Source organism: Varanus komodoensis, unplaced genomic scaffold (assembly GCF_004798865.1).
Source record: "Varanus komodoensis strain SLA01 unplaced genomic scaffold, ASM479886v1 scaffold7_3, whole genome shotgun sequence".
Classification (NCBI taxonomy): domain Eukaryota; kingdom Metazoa; phylum Chordata; class Lepidosauria; order Squamata; family Varanidae; genus Varanus; species Varanus komodoensis.
In genome coordinates this window covers 18,143,792-18,161,490 of record NW_025336480.1, presented here as the reverse complement: position 1 = coordinate 18,161,490, position 17,699 = coordinate 18,143,792, and the positions used below count along the sequence as shown (strand labels likewise).

Sequence of the window (17,699 nt, the reverse complement as noted above, 5' to 3'; positions counted from 1 at the left end):
AGATCTGTACAGGGGAAACAATAGTTCTGGTAACATGGTCCTCTGTTGCTTAGGGCCTTATATGTTAAAAGTAATACTCACTCCTGACATCCAGCGTGTTCTTCCAGAGCAGGCGTGAGGTGTGTGTGGCAGGGCATTCACTCCGAGGGGCTTTCTAGACAAGCGACAGCTTCCAAATGACCCTCAAGGGCAGCCCCACACAGGGGGCACTGCAGAAGTGGCCGTGATGTTATTGGGAGCCGAGGAGGAGGTGCTGTGAGCAGTGTGGCACAGTGGTTGCAGTGCTGGGCTGGAACAGAGGAGATCCGGCCCCGGTCCCGGCCCCTGCTTGGCTGTGAAGCTCGCTGGTGGCTTTGGGCTAATCACTGACTCTCAGCTTAACTGATCCCACAGGATTGTTATGAGGATAAAATGGAGCGGAGCAGGAGAATTAAATAAGCTACCTTGGGTTTCTTGCAGGAAAACGGGCAGGCTATAGCTGCAATAAATGAAGGAGGCTGTCCAAACTACTATTTATGAGCATATTAAGGCCAAATGGGAGGGATGAGCACTTGTTCGTTTAGCAACAGCATTACATTTTCTTTATTTCTCTTCCTCCACCTCAGTTGTAACAGGTGGGCAGATCATAAAATCTTCAGCAGATCAATGCCTGCTTATTCTAGGCAGCAGTAGTTTCTAAGCCAGGTGAGACATCCTGTTGAGCCAGCCTACTGAGCAAATTGCAGTAGCAATTCCAGGGTTGTGGGCATTTTCTAGCACTGAGTCCAGGCTCTTGGCTCTCTGACCTGCAGTGCGACACAAACACAGTTTGTTCTGTATCAGTTTCCGTCTGTCTTCAAGTCATCAGAACCTGACTGCAGCATGAATGTCTGTTAACCTCTCTAGCTGACGCATGGCCAGGAGTATGCCTGGCATACAGAGTTTCACATTCCTAGATCTCTTTAAACAGAGAGCAGGTTGCCAGGGGAAGGAACTGGGCAGAACTCTTCATCTTTAAGGCTGCAGTCCTTGTTCACAAGTAAATCCCACTAAAATAATCAGGGCTTATTTCTGAGTAAGCAAGGACAAGATTGTGCACCTGCTGCCTCTAGCAGAACTCTTACATTACACATTTGTGGCATGGTCCTCAGAGCACAAGCCCAGAGGAGCAAAATGCAGTTGCCCCCTCCTTCTATTCACACATGTTGTTAAGAGATGCAGTATCCCAGTAACTGAAATGTGTTCATCTTAATCTATTGGACTAAGAGTGTCGATGGAAGGCAGTAAGTACCATGGCAATGATCTCTTCATTCAGTCTTCTCTCTCTTTAATTTCAGGGAACAATGGGGACTTTTTCACCATAAACAAACTCTCTGGAATTATTACAGTTTCTCAGAAGCTAGATCGATTGAAGCAAGAGAGATTCACTCTCACTGTGAAGGCAGAAGATCAGGGATTTCCCCCGCTGAAGGATCTGGCAACTGCGAACATTTACATCAAGCGCTCTGATGGCACACCTCCACAATTTACGGAGGAGGAATACGTTGTAGAGATCAGTGAATCTGCTGCCATTGGCTCTCCTGTTGTCCTTGTTTCTGCCACAAGCCTTTCCTCTGTCACCTACAAAATAATAGAAGGAGATGAGAATGGCTTCTTTTCTATCAACTATCAATCTGGACTTATTTCTATACAAAGGAGCCTAGATTTTGAACAGGCTTCGTCTTACCAGCTAAAAATCCGTGGTACCAACATGGCAGGATCCTTTATGGATGCTCTGGTGTTTGTTTATATCATAGATGAGAATGACAATGTCCCTGTCTTTGAGAAGGCTTCCTTTGTTGGCTGGATCAATGAGAATGTCCCATTGGGTAGTATGGTTATGGATGAAAACAATGCACCATTAGTGATATGTGCATCTGATGACGACCAAGATTCTAATGCATTGTTAGTCTATGAGATTTTGCAGCCAGAGGCACAGTTTTTTTTCAAAATAGATCCAAGCATGGGCACTCTTACGACTTGTGCTGATATTGACTACGAGCGTATCCCAGTTTTCCACTTCAGTGTGCACGTCCATGACAGCGGCAACCCCACTTTGTTTGCATCCAAGCCCGCGGAAGTCACCATTTATGTCAAAGATACAAACGACTGTCCTCCAGTATTTGCCAAAGCTATGTACCAACTTTCAGTAGGGCTTCCTGTTCACCAGGGCATGGAACTTTGTACAGTGCATGCCAAAGACGTAGACTCAGAGATCATCTACAGCATAGCAGAAGGGAATCATGACCGCATGTTCGATATCCACCCAACAACTGGTGCCATCTCTGTGCTGAACACGACCAGCTTGGGAAGTGATCTTGAACTCACTGTTCAAGCAGGAGATAGTTTATTTACTACTAGTGTTTTGGTAAGGATACATTTTATTGAACCAAGAGAAAGTACCTTAAAATTTGTTCAAGATTTATATCCAGCAACCGTGAAGGAGAACTCCAGTGATATCCAAAGTCTGGTTGTTCTTAGTGTCACTGGAAATCAGTTGAACGAGCCCCTTGTTTATTCGGTCATGAATGGCACAGAAAGGTTCAGGATGATCCAGTCCTCAGGGGTGCTTCAGACCAAGGGTGTGGAATTTGACCGTGAAACTCAGGACATGTATGAGATTGCAATAGAGGTGAAGGATGGTAGAAATCCACCAAGGGTGTCTCAATCAATAGTAAAAATACATGTGGATGATGTGAATGACAATCCACCCCATTTTGAAAATGTGCCTTATTATGTAGCGATACCGGATGGCTGCGAGCCAGGTGATGTCATTTTTCAGGTTTCCGCAACTGACCGGGATCTGGGAAATAATGGAGTCATTTTTTACTCTTTTGTGGAAGATTACAAGTATTTCTGGATTGACCCCTACATAGGGGACATTTCACTCAAGAAACCCCTTGATTATCAAGCTTTAAATAAATACACCCTCAGAGTCATTGCCAGAGATGCTGGTGAGCCATCTTTACGTGCTGAAGAGGAGGTTGTAGTCATGGTGCGTAACAAATCCAACCCCCTGTTCCAGAGCCTCTTGTATACCGTTAAGGTGCCAGAAAACATTCCATTCTACACACCTGTTCTCCATATCCAGGCTCGGAGCCCTGAAGGGTTGCGCTTAATTTACAACATTGTGGAAAAAGAAGCCCTTAAAATGTTCAGCATTGATTTCAAGACTGGTGTGCTTATGGTCACTAACCAACTAGATTATGAATCGAACACAAAACATGCCTTTACCGTCAGAGCAACAGACACTGCAGTGGGTGCCTTTTCAGAAGCAATGGTAGAAGTAGAGGTTGAGGATGTCAATGACAATTTCCCTGAATTTTCTCAGGTGGTTTATACTGCATCCATCTATGAAGGTATGCCAGCTCAGGCACCTGTTGTACAACTCTTTGCTACTGACAAGGATTCAGGGCGGAACAAAGTTATTTCCTATCAGATCTTGGAGGACCGTTCAGATGTGTCAAAGTTCTTTCGTGTTGATGCCAGCACAGGCGAAATAACAACAACCCAGACTCTAGATTATGAAGCCAACCATGAGTTTCACATCAAAGTTAGAGCCACAGACCATGGGGTGCCTCCTCTCAGCAGTGACACCCTTGTGATCGTCCATGTGTTGGACGTCAACGACAACCCACCCAAGTTCAGTCAGTTTCAATATCAAGCTAATGTGAGTGAAATGGTCACCTGTGGTCACACTGTGATAAAAGTCCAGGCTTCTGACCCAGACAGTAGGGACACCCCTCGACTGGAATATCTGATCCTTTCAGGAAATGAGAAAAGGCATTTCACCATTGACAGCACTTCCGGGATCATTTCCACACTGAATCGTTGTAAAAAGAACCTGGACTCTTTTTACAGTCTCAAGGTCTGTGCATCTGATGGCGTGTTTAAGACAGCTGTGCCAGTCTACATCAATGCCACAAATGTAAATAAGTACAGCCCATCATTTCAGCAGGACGTGTATGAAGCAGTCCTGGCTGAAAATGCTAAGGTAGGGACCAAGGTAATTGAGTTGTTAGCTGTTGACCCCGATGATGGACTGTATGGCACAATAGATTACACCATCATCAACAAGCTTGGCCGAGAGAAATTTGCAATCAATGACAAGGGGTACATTAAAACGCTGCAGAAACTGGACAGAGAAAATTCCACAGAGAGGGTCGTTGCCATTAAAGTCATGGCCAAGGATGGGGGAGGAAAAGTGGCATTCTGCACTGTCAAAATCATACTCACAGATGAAAATGACAATCCACCTCAGTTTAAAGCTTCTGAATACATCTTGTCCATCCAGTCCAATCTGAGCAGAGGGTCCCCAGTCATTCAGGTACTAGCTTATGATGCTGATGAAGGTGTGAATGCTGATGTCACCTACTCTGTCGATTCCGTGGAGGAGGTCATCGCAGAGGATGTGATTGAGATTAACACAGCCACAGGAGTAGTTAAAGTCAAGGAGAGTCTTGATGGGCTAGAAAACAGAACAGTGAACTTCAGAGTCAAAGCTGAAGATGCCAGGCCTCCGCACTGGAGTTCTGTTGTTCCAGTGAACCTTCAGGTTGTCCCAAAGGAAGTGTCTTTGCCAAAGTTTTCTGAGCCACTCTACACATTCTCAGCGGCGGAGGATCTCCCAGAGGGATCAGAAATAGGATCAGTTAGAGCTGTGGCAGATGACCCCATCATTTACAGTCTAGTAGAAGGAACCACTACTGAAAGTAATAAAGAAGGGACATTCTCCTTGAATAGGCAAACAGGGGCCTTGACTATCCAGAAGGCAATGGACCATGAGAAGATGAAATGGTACCAGGTGGATGTTTTGGCCCATTGCTCACACCAGGATATTGACTTGGTCTCTTTGGTATCAATAAACATCCATGTGAAAGATGTCAATGATAACACACCTGTCTTTGAGGCCAATCCCTACAGAGCCTTTGTCATGGAGAACATGCCAGCAGGGACTATTGTCATTCAGGTCACTGCCAATGACCAGGATACTGGAAGTGATGGGCAAGTGAGCTATAGCCTAGGATCAGAGCCAAGCAACATCAGAGAACTCTTTACCATTGACAGCGAGAGTGGTTGGATCATGACACTTAAGGAGCTTGACTGTGAGCTCCAGGAAACCTACACCTTTTTTGTTGTGGCAACTGACCATGGCAGAAAACATCAACTTTCTTCTCAAGCCCTAGTGGAAGTCACAGTCACTGACGAAAATGACAATGCACCGCAGTTCACCTCTGAAATCTACAAAGGGTCAGTTGTCGAGAATGCTGAGCCTGGGCAGCTAATTACCACCCTTGGAACACTAGACAGTGATATTTCAGAGCAAAACAGACAAGTCACGTGTTACATCACTGGTAAGAATCTGTTTGATTTTTTGATAAGTTAGAATAACCCGCTTCTTCTGTGGTTTGTTTGCCTTTGAGAAGTCCACTATTCTATAAATTGCTCTTGTCAAAATCAATGCAATGAATGTTTCAGAGATGCAGGACCAGTTAATACAACATGCTTCCCATATTGTGGGAATTGTGCAAATGTGAGAGCTGCATGTCATCATTCCCCAAAAAGGTCATTTTTTGAAGTGAAACAGCTAGAAAGCCTCTTCCTAAGAAAAATTATGCACAGTCATACTTAGGGGGAAAATCCCTGATGGAAAATAGGTTGTGTGAATTAATCATAGAGCTCTAAATCATTTGAATTAAATGTAGCCAAGCGCTTTCACATGTAGAGCATGAATTCATTTGTGGGAAATATCCAAAAGTCAACTAATCAGATATTCACCAATCTGGTGTGTTAAAACCCACCCCTCACTTATCAAAACTAGCCCATGTTTATTTCTGCATTCTATAAAATAGGGTGCTCACCTTCCATGACCTGCCATTTACTCGCCACAAGTGCCTCACATAAGATAGCCAAAAGATTTGCATGGCATGCTAATGAAGGTCACATGACACAGTATGAATTGATGCCCTTACATACTGCCTATACGTAGCTGGCACTATGAATGGATGCTGTCTAGTACATTCCTCGGTTATCGTGGGATTCCTTCCTTTTATGTCTCACTCAAAACTAGAGTAAGCTTACAACCACAATGCTGCCCCAAACAGATTGAAGGCTCGTTGGTTCGAAAACATGCCTGATAATGAAGGAGCCGCTTCAGCATTTGCTGTAATGCAGTGGTTTTCAACCTTTCCACAGCTGGGGACCGGCAAAAACAGGAAAACCACCTCAGGGACCGCTCGGGCAGAAACAAAAAGCACCATACAGTGTTCTGTGTATTAGTTTCCCGACACAATACCAAAAAAATGAAGATTGTCCAAAACGAGCAGAAACCGAGCAGCAGAAATGCCAACAAAGGAACAAAATACCAAAAATGGCACAGCATGGCTCACAGCCAGCTCCCACCAAACTGTCTCTGCTCTCCTCCTCTCCCCCCACCATCCCGGGCCCCAGCACACCCTCCATGAACACAGTGCCAACTGAGGAAGAGGTGCCAGAGCACAGCCATCCCTGCACAGGTCCATGGCAAGCAGGATGTGCCCCGTACCCTGGACCAGCAGGAAATCTCCCATGACTGGCACCAGTCCATGGACCAGTGCTGAAAACCACTGCTGTAAGTGACTTCAGCTCTGTCAGTCTGCACTCCCTGCAGGGATGTGGTTATGCGAACTGAGTCTAGAGGCATGCGCCCATAAGAAATCATCTAAATATAACATTTTCCTTTTGCTCCTTATACATCATCCAAAAGCAAACCAATTCTCAAGCTTTCTCACAGCAGAGGTGGCCCACCCCCTTTCCCCAGTTGCCAGCCATTTGGTGGTTTCCTGGCTTTTCTGCGGTGTTTTTCCCTGTTCTGAAAGGGAGACAAACCTCTCAAGGTGTGGGCATTTTCAGCAAGTGCTTTAAACTGCAATATCCTGATATTCTGGGTCTTTAAGTCCCACTCTTTCCCCTTTGGTCCCAGCTCTTTCCTTTGGCCTCACTGGCCACTGGAATGCAGCCCCCACAATGGAATTCTGCCTACTGGCAGAAAGCGGTTTCCTGTCCCGGCCCACTAGAGTCCTCTTGGCCTGCGTGAATGGCACTCAGAGGACTCAGGGTGCCCTCCTCCCTTGCTCAAACCTCTGCCTGAAATTGTGTTGGTTTTGACCCAAAATTTCATGACTGTGCCTTCCTTGCCTTATCAGAAGGAGATGTTCTGGGGCAGTTTGGTGTTGACAAGGTTGATGGAGAATGGAGGATCTTTTCCAAGAAGCCTCTGAACAGGGAAGATACAGAAAAATACCTGCTCAGAGTGGTGGTATCTGATGGAAAGTTCCAAGCGACAACAGAAGTTGAGATTTCAGTCCTTGATGTCAATGATAACAACCCTGAATGCAAGCAGGTATGTCCATAGAGTTGTTTATCTTCGTCCATTGAGTGAGTGGGGGCTATTTTCTCTGCTGTCACCTTTTCTTTAGATGTGGCACCTTTGCATACAATGAAATCTAAAAGGGGCACAGAGGTCATTCAGTATAATCTAGGTACTCAGTATTAAATTATGAGGCTTGACTGGCCTTGTTGAATGAAATCCTGAGCAGTGTGGGATTTTGTAGCTGTCTTCCCTTGGCATGGAGCACTTTGGTCAGGATGACAAAGGTTCAACTGTGGCTCGTCAGATGTGACCTGATTGTTTATTATTCTTGAAGTTCACTTTTATTATAGAAAGCTTGGAGCATCTTAAATGGGGCTTCATCATCCAAACACCACAAGTCAACATTTTGTTAGCTTGACCACTGCCAAACTATTAGTGTTGCCAGATACAACATAACCAATTAGATCCATTCTGGTGAGTTATTGGACTTGACTTTTGGCATCAGGATCACACTAGATGATCTTTGACTTTCTGATTTTACAATTTTGCTGAGTATTGATCAATTTATCTGTGTGTGGAATTGTAGCCTCTGTTAATCGAACTGGAGTGGGGCCCTTCCTATAGGCATTTTGTGCAGGTGGAATTAAGTCCATCACTTCACTTGATAACAACAGTGCTCCGTGCACTTCGGTGTTTAATCATGCCGGCCACATGTCCATGGAGACTGTCTGCGGACAATTGCTGGTTCCCTCGGCTAGGAAACGGAGATGAGCACCGCCCCCTGGAGTCAGGCATGACTGGACTTAACGTCCAGGGGAAACCTTTACCTTTACACCTTTTCACTTGATAAGTTACTTTTTCTTCTTTCCAGATGCCATACAAAGCAAAAGTTTCAGAAGATGCACCTCAAGGGTTTTCTATTCTGAAAGTGTCTGCCATAGATGTTGATGTTGGCAGCAATGGCCAGATCATTTATAGTCTCCATGGATCTGGTGCTCAGGAGTTCAAACTGGACCCCTATTCAGGTAAGAAGAGAATCTAGACACACACATTGTGGCCATTTTTGAAGGTGCATTATTGGTTTCTATATTTGTTACTTGCACATGCAATAGAATATCGGGCCTATATATTGTAGATCAGACAAAGACTTTTCTTCCAGGCTGTTCATTTTTGCTTTGGTGCTTCTTCTGGAAATGCTTTGACAGTTTGAATCACCAACCAGGAGCTTCTAGAGAATGTTCTTCATATTTAAGGGCTAAGCATTTTGAAGCCAATGTTCTCCTTAATATTTGTATCTCTCCAAAATGACTGGCTTGTGGATGACAGGTCAACCGCATGTGGTTGGACCCTAAGCTAGAAGCAATGTTAGCAGTTGTCAGAAATAGTCCAATTATATTGTTAAATCCATTGTACAAGAGAAATGTATCATCTGTAAAGAACTTTGCAGTGACTTTCCCTAAGACTAGTTGTTGCAGAGTAACTTCTTTCCCCCCACATTTCTTCAGTCATTTCTTCCTCATAGCCCCTCAACCCATATTTCAACTTCTGAATCTCTCCATTGTGCCTTTCCTTCCTTGAATCAGCCTGTCATTACTTATTCTCATCTCAAAAGGAGTTTCCATCCTATGGACCTGTGAAGAGTGGCAATCCTTTTGGAAAAATTGAAATAGAGGGACTAATATGTCCATCATTCGATGCCACAGATAGCTTCTTATGTTGTATAATTTTGCTATTCCTGAAACATCCTTGACTGAAAACACATTCTTTCCAAAAACAAGCATCCTGCAATGGAAGAGGTTTTCCTGATGCCTTCTTTATCGTTGTTTCCAGTGTCCAGTGAAGGAGGACCTTTTATTCACACAGTCCTTTCATTGCTGTTGTAGTTTGTTGCCGTTTAAATGTTTTTAAGAGCTGAGTTGCTGTTCAGTTTTATTTTTCCACTGTTAAAAAGGGAACTTTGTAATGGTACATATTACTCTTTTTGTTGTGTTTTAAATATTGTATTATGTCTTATTATGGTACTTTATTCTTAGTTTTGTTCACAAGCAGTGAACCAATAAATACATTTTTATTATTAAAAACCATGGTTATCAGAGACAATTATACAGAAGGGCTATCTCTACAAAAGACTGATCTATCAAATAATGCAAAAATTTGCAAGTTATTTAATCTGTTTTCATTCTTATATATATCCATTCCTATGCATAATATGATTTATCATACTTGCTTTTTCTCTTACTTTAATGTGTGCACAATGGTTTATTGTATCAGCCTTTTTAAAAAAATCATTGTTAGCTTTACTTTAGTAATGTCCATTTAACATCTGGTGTTTCACATTTGTACTCTGCCTGCACAAGCTGTTGAAAAATAATTTTTGCTCTCCTATTCTTATGTCTTTTTATGTTTTCTGAGTTTTTATTTACTCCTAAGAAACCAGGCCTATATGGCTACTGCCTTGTGGGCTTCTCAATCTGTTAAACCATGTGATTTTTCAAGCTCACACCATTAGCAGAATATGCTCACAATCCGGACATTTTTCAGAACAAGGTCTACTTCTAAAATAGTTGGGTTCACATACATCTGTATGCTAATCTGAGATATAACTGTTTATCCAGACGTCTTTGCAGAGCAGCAAAAGTAATCAGTTATTGAGTATGACTTACAAAATGTGAAGTGGGGGGATTATACTCTCTTACACCCAGGAGCAACTTCTTCTATGCATCATTTTTTCATTTGTATGGAGCCATTTCCTCATACATTCAGGACAGCACAGATAAAGTGAAGATGGCTTATCCCTAAAAGGCCTCACTGATATCCCTGCATGACTTCTTGTACTTTTAATTTTTCCTACCAGGAGAGCTGACCACTTTTGCCCCACTCGACCGTGAGCAGAAGCCAAAATACTGGCTTGTTGCCAAGGCAACAGATGGAGGAGGACGTTTTTGCCAAATGGACATAACCATGGACATTGAGGATGCAAATGACAACGCTCCAAGTTTTTTCCCCAGCCATTGTACAGTGGCCGTCTTTGATAACACCACAGTAAAGACGCCGGTTGCAGTTGTCTTTGCACGAGACCCAGATGAAGGTAAGCGAAAAGGTGGCACTTAGATAAGAAAAGGCATAGCTTGTGGCTGTGACTTATGTCTAATTGTTTTAGTGTGTAGGGGTTTTTTTTTGTTTTTTGTTTTGGGTGTTTTTAGTGTGTTTTTGTGTGATTTGTTTTTTACTGGTATTTTTAGCGTGTTTTGCAAATTCCAACAGCTTACGTAAGAAACATGGCTCAAGGTCAATGGCAGTGTATACGGACCACTGTACAGATATAGCCAAATATGCTCTGAAAAGTAAACGCTACTGAAACGTGAATTTGGAATCTAGTGCATTCCAAATTAAGTTTGCTTACCTCTGCCTAGACAGATTAACAAAAAGAGCCATTTATTCTTTCTGTAGTAGATCAATCTTCTCCTATATTATTTGTATGATTTATTCTTTCATATTTTATATATAAAATACAGAGTTAAAATGTTCACATTTTCTATTGTGAAAATTCTGTCCCAATACAAATTGTATCCTAAATGTTTCTGTATCTTCTTAATATAATCACCTGGGTTGGGGAACATGTGGCTCTCCAGAATTTCTCCCATCATCCATGATCATTGGCCATACTGGCCGGGATTAATGGACGTTCTAGTCGGAAACCCTCTGGATGGTCACTGCTCCCCCCCCCCCCGGTATTAGGCAGTTCATCGGTGGGTTCTGCCTTGTGAGCAAAAATCTGCTTGCACAGTGAGGCCTTCTCCTCTTTTCCCTGCTTGCAGCTACCAGCCACACACTGTAAAATCTACTCTAGAGGGTCCTTTACTGTCCAGAGCAGATTACGGGGGGGGGGGGGTGGCAGGATAATTACCCCCACACCCCTGTCCTGCTCACAAAAGCAGTTCTGACATTAGGAAGACTTAACTGAACACCACCCCTCAGATCTAGGCTATCTGTATCACATTAGAGGTAAATAATGCAAAATGGCTTATGTATCTATCCATTGAAGCCCATTGGTTGTTGAAAACAGCTGCCATTCCTGCTTCTTCTGATAACAACTATACACTCTCGGCCTTATTGTTCCATCAATTCATGGATATAGTCACTCAATTCTTGAAGGCTGAATGTCTGCTATAAATAATTCTGGCCATAGCAAGAGATTTGAAAATAGGTGCAAAATGGATACTTGCAGCACATTTCCTCAAATAAGTTGAACAGAAAGGGACTTGAATTAGAAGATACCTTTATTCTGAGAAAGGCATCTTTGGAGTTAATTACTGTTTCCTCAAATTTGCTGGCTCTGAAAGCATTCCCATCTTGCATGATTCTCCTTTCGCTCTGTTGCACAATCAGCTATTTGTTATTTCTGGTGTTGTATCTCCTACAGCATTTCCAAATCATGTCACATCACCACATGCTGCCTTCATGTAATTTGCTCAAACTCTAAACAGACAAAGCACCTTATCCCTCACTAAGAAAAAGCACAGAGCAACCTGTAGAGTGTTTGTTGTTTAGTCGCAAAATTGTGCTCAACCCATCATGACCCCATGGACAACATTCCTCCAGATTCTCCTTGAGTCCACCCAAGCCCACACCCACTGCCCCAGTGACTCCATCTAGCCACTTCATCCTCTGCCGGCCCCTTCTCCTTTTGCCATCAATCGTTCCCAGTATCAGGATTCAGTGAGTTGTTTCTTCTCCTTAGGTAGCCAAAGTATTTGAGTTTCATCTTCAGTATTTGACCTTCTAAAGAGCAGTCAGGGTTGATTTCCTTTAAGATTGACTGGTTTGATCCCTTTGCAATCCAAGGGGCTCTCAGGAGTCTTCTCCAGCAACCTGTAGAGTAGTTTGTTGCAGATCATTTTTCTCATTTTGATATATAGAATTTAACCCTGAGGTGATCCAAAGTTATTAACAAATGATATTGTGGTGGGTCAGAAATGACTTTGTGACTAAACAAAGTAACAAAACAAAACAAAAAACATCATGTGGAAAAATTCTCTTCCTCCTTTGAGCCTAATTCGCAAGCAGCCATGCATCTTAAAATACTCTTTGCCCCTTTTTGTACCATGACAATAATCCTAACCTGCATGTACTTCTTAAGCTGAACAGAGTAACCTTCCACTCTTGATGGATCTCTATTAAGTAGTAACAAAACACCACCCAGTCATCAAAATCCCCTGGCTTTTGACCCAGATTATATCTTGAGTCTCCAAAGATTGGGTCAGGAACTGAGTTGTCAGGTGCTGGTTTCCCCCTCATTTGCCCCACATATTAAATAACTATTCCCAGATAGAAAGGCCTCTCCTGGAACACTCCCATGTCTTTTTTCCTAGGTCGCAATGCCGAAGTGCTTTATTCTCTCGCCGAGTCGGCAAATGGCCATTTCTCCGTAGAGGAGACAACTGGCGTGATCCGCCTGGAAAAACCATTGAAGGAGTCACAGAGACCTTCGCTGGAGCTGACTGTGCGTGCCACAGATAGGGGGCTGCCACACTCTCTTTCTTCCCTTGCTACTGTGACCGTCTCTGTAGTAGATCTGAAAGAATACCTGCCGGTGTTCCTGGACACAGAATACGTGGTCGTGGTGCAGGAAGACGCCACCGTTGGAACGGAGGTTCTGAATCTGTCTACTTTGACAAGGGATAGTGCTAAGGGCACGGAGATTAAGTATGACATTACGAGTGGAAATGATCAGGGGAAGTTCACGCTCCATTCCAACACAGGTAAGTTGGTCCTTTGGACTGAACAGTCATGGAAGACCTTCATTCATTCATTCATTCATTCATTCATTCATTATTTCGTTGTTATGCCACCCAATAGCCAAAGGCTCTCTGGGCAGTGAACAAAATTTAAAAGTTAAAAACATAAACAAGAAAGGAAGGGACAACATATGAACAAGAAAACTATAAAACCACAGCCATCGCAATCAAATCAGTACAGAGGTACAACAGCAGTATGGAATAAAATGCAGAATTAAAACTAAGATTTAAGAGTTAATTGTTAAAAAACTGGGAAAGAAAAAGTTTTCACCTGGAGCCAAAAAGAATAGAGAGGGGTGTCAGGTGCACCACTTTGAGGAACTTGTTCCATAGTTGGGGATCCACAGCCTAAAGGCACTTCTCTTAGCAGCTGTTCTCTTTACTTCCCTTGGAGAGGCTCCCAAGGAAAGACCTCAGAAGATGACCTGAGGGCTCAGGTAGGTACCTCAGGGGCGAGGCATTCCTTCAGATAACCCAGCCCCAAGACACTGAGGGCTTTGAATGTTAGTGGTAGCACTTTGAATAGGGCCGGACTTCAGCTGGGAGCCAGGGCAACTGAAAGAGGACTGTCGTGATACGTGCTCATGAGCCAGTCCCCGTTTCTCACATCATGGGTACTCTGGGCTTCTGCCTTCATTCATTAAAAGGTGCAGGTAGTTTTCCTTTCCTGTATGTATTCCTTTGATCAGTTCCTCCACAGATCCTATAACAAATCTATTACAGATTTAATATGGATGATTTTATAGCTTTCTAATATTTATTCTGGAAAAACCTAGCACTAAATTTTGAAAAAGCTTGACTGGAAATATTGCTTTAGATGAAATAGTTCTTTTGCCTGTGGCACTTTCTCAGCCCATTCGTCTCCTCAGTTGGTCTGGATCTCTACTTTGAATAGGTCCCTGTGTTCAGAATGTATTATATCCTTGTTTTTCTCTGTATAAATGCAGGCATCCTGTCTGTCAATGGAAGTCTTGATTTTGAAGTTAGCCATGAATATTACTTGTCTATTGAGGGTACCAGAAAGGGCTCTACCTCTCTCAGTGACATAACCATGGTCGTGATCAACATCACAGACATAAATGATCACATGCCAACATTCAGCCAAGATCTCTACACTGCCGACATCCAGGAGAATGCTGCCATTGGTGAACTGGTACTCATGGTAAGACATAGCAAGAGATTCCAGGCACGGACGTATGTGTTTTCTCTGCTATTTTAATGTTGCTGGCCAATTTTAATGTTGCTTTGTGAAGTACACTGCACTGGACAGCATATGTGCTGGTCATTAAGAATGAGGTGGGAACATTCAGCCCTGAATGTTGCAAAATTAGAAAGGTTTTGAGGCCACGTTCCATCTGTGGGCAAGCCAAAGGCCAGAAGTTGCTATTACCATTTTACTGCTCCATCCTTGGAGGCTCAGTCATTTTTCAGCGGTTGGAAATAAGAGCAAAAGAAAGTTGCAGGCATGGTGGAGACTCCCCAGGGACTGCATCTGGCCATGGGCTGGAGATTCCCCATCCCTGCCCTAAAAGGCGGCCCTTTGTCCTGATACAGTTTTGGATGGAATGGCTGGATAGTAAACAGTTTGGAGAAGTAGAAAGGAGTAGGGCAAACAGCAACTTATTTAAGACATTTGCTGATAACCATCTCCAACCATGTTGTAGTCAGATCAGACTACCAGAAAAAGTAAAGGTATAAAAGAGCACCAAAAAATCTAACAGAAAATGTTTAAAAGCAAAAATTATGCCACTAATGGAGTTTCTATTAATAATCAACCCAATCTTTGACCCCTTTTAAACACAAACAAGGTTGAAACAAACATTGGCATCACACAGAGGTAAGAACAACTTCCCCAAACCAGTCTGTCTGCATCTGCTATTTCCAGAAATGGGATTTACTACTAATATACATAATCAGAAAAAGGGGAGTTGTGGTCTTCACAGTGCTAGTATGTAAACAAACCAAATACCCAGGAAAACCTCTGTTTGTCTGGTGGAAGCTGAGCAACAAGAACTGCTCCCCATAATGTGAGTTTCCCACAGCCAGACATTCAAAGCTATCTTGTAACATTCGGCCATATGATTTTCTCTTGTTTTCTAGTATTGTCCCAAGTTGGTTGTATCATGTGCCTTTTTCAGGAGAACCTTTTGGGAAAGTGCATTATGCAGCTGAATTTAAATTTTTACATCTCCCTCCCTCATTCTCCCCACCTCCCTTCCCTCTCCCTCCCCACCATTCCTTCCGTAATAATTATCTGAAACACTTTGTTTTAAAGGCTACTTGTTTTTAGTGCATTTCTTCCAAGTTGCCCAGTATGTAACACTTATGTATAATGACAATGCATCACTTTTTCTCTTGATAGGTTTTAGCTGAAGACAAAGATGGAGTGATGAACAACCAGATCACCTATTCTATTGTAACAGGGAATTCACTGGGCCATTTCGTCATTGACCCCAAAGATGGACAGATCCAGATCGCCAAGCACTTGGACAGGGAAGAGGTGAGTAGCAGAGTCACTGGCAGATTCATTTTTATCAGCCCCCACAGTCCTGGTCATGTAGTGGGCACTGAGACGAAGGAGTCTGAAACTTTACTTACGCCTTATTATTTGGCTTACTGGGTATTGCAGCAATCAAGCCTTCTTAGTAGGTATGTTCTGTTTTCTAGATATCCAGCTACTCTCTTCAAGTCCGAGCCACGGACAATGGACAGACGGCTCTTTTCAGCGATGCCACTGTGCTCATTCGGGTGTCTGATGTCAATGACAACCCTCCTAGGTTCTTCCAACTCAATTACAGTGTGACCGTTCAGGTAAAGCAGCCCATCAAGGCACCAGCCTCGCTTGAATCAGGCTTTTCTAGCAGTAATCGTGACTGTTGCGACGTGAGTCAATAGGTGGCCTAGAAGCTAAGTGCCAACCAAAGCTTAGCAGCAATAAGGAGGCAACTTCGTTCAGTCAAAAGCTGCTGTTTAGTCCTCAATCTCATCTGTACATGCAGATGTTAACTGCAACATCTGCATCTGGTCACTAGATGCCTTGCAATATAAAATCAAATTGACAGGCTTCTCTAATAGTCGGATAAGTGAGAGAAAATAATTATGAAAATCAGGATATTGTCTAATGCCTATTTGTTCTGCACATGCACCTCGTCAAAACACTTTTGTTTTGGAGATTGGCCTTTGTCTCAAGGTGCAGATCTCAACCTAGGTTATCCATTCTTCGTTTGTCCTGTGAGCCAAATTGGTAATTCTGTACCTCGCTAAATTATTGGCCTTTTTCTTTTCTTCAACACTTCAGGAGAGTTCTCCAGTTGGTACCAGTGTCCTGGAGCTGATCATGAGTGACAGAGACTCCTTGGAAAATGGGCCACCATTCTCTTTCCACATCACTGAGGGCAATGAAGGAAAGGCATTTCGGATCAACCAGGATGGAGTGCTGGTGACATCATCCATCCTGAACAGAAGGGCAAGAGAGCACTACCTTTTGCAAATCCAGGTCAATCTCTTTGTCCAACCAAATCATACATTCTGTGAGAGAGCTGATTGGATCCTCTAATGTTCACTTTTTGAAGAAATGCAGCTGTTGTGGGGTGGAGCCGCCATTTTAGTTAGAGCAGCTGTTCTGGCAGAGATGTTTAATGCTTCCATCTGGGACTTCTTTACAAGCAAAATAATACTTCATGGCTCTTGTTTGCCTCATTGGTGAATGCTGGAGGTCCCTCACAGTGCAAGCAACAGCTTGGAAGTGAGGGTTTGAACTGCACAATCATGTCATATATGATCTGAAATAACTTCTCCTCCAGTGTTGCTGTGCTGATGAAATTGGCAAACTCCCTTCAAAGAAAACATTGAGAGATCATCCATTCGCAGATCTCCTGTGCAGCATGTTTTTGCCCCCTCCTTTTTTTCCCCAAAATGCCCAGTGTGGTATGGTCATAATGGTCTCTATGGAAACTGGACTCAGGATGCTTTCAAGTGGCGCTTCTATGCTGTATTCACCCTGGCTTCAGACGGAATTTTACAGGAGTTTCCATAGGTTGCAGAATACCATTTGTTACTCTCCCATGCTTTCCCATTGCTCCTTTCATCTTTTTTTCTTAGGTAAAATCAGCTAAGGAGGAAAAGTCACAAGTGTTGCCCAGGCCTTTTAATCTGCAATGCTAGGAGCCCTCCGTCTGGAAGCACCCTTGTTCTGCAAGACTCTCTGGCTATGGAAGGGATGCAGTAACATTTGTAAACAAAATCATAGTTATAGGTGTCCCAACAGTTGTTTTTGGTATAGCTTTTCTTAGTTTTTGAACAGGCTGGGGTCCAATTCAAATATGGCACTGAGTATTCTCAGAAAAACTTATTTATGTCACAATTCTTTCTGCCCAGTGGCTTATTTAAACCAGGTGGCCTCACTTGTAGTTGTCTTGCTAGCACACCAGGACTCTAAAGTCCTGGCAAAGTTTCCATATAACCTGAAGTGCCTGCTTCTGCCTAATCTTGGAAGCTAAGCAAGGTCAAGGCCTGGTTAGTATTTGGATGGG

At 43.2% G+C, this 17,699-nt stretch overlaps 1 protein-coding gene across 1 annotated transcript in view; it reads left to right on the top strand.

Annotated features, from left to right (window-relative positions):
- FAT2 (FAT atypical cadherin 2) overlaps positions 1–17,699 on the top strand; it is an 87,213-nt gene that overhangs the window by 39,819 nt on the left and 29,695 nt on the right. The window contains 9 exon segments of the mRNA XM_044454615.1: positions 1,317–5,372; positions 7,203–7,399; positions 8,241–8,394; positions 10,224–10,457; positions 12,742–13,131; positions 14,115–14,329; positions 15,530–15,667; positions 15,835–15,978; positions 16,466–16,663. Of these exon segments, the coding sequence (XP_044310550.1) occupies positions 1,317–5,372; positions 7,203–7,399; positions 8,241–8,394; positions 10,224–10,457; positions 12,742–13,131; positions 14,115–14,329; positions 15,530–15,667; positions 15,835–15,978; positions 16,466–16,663 (5,726 nt within the window).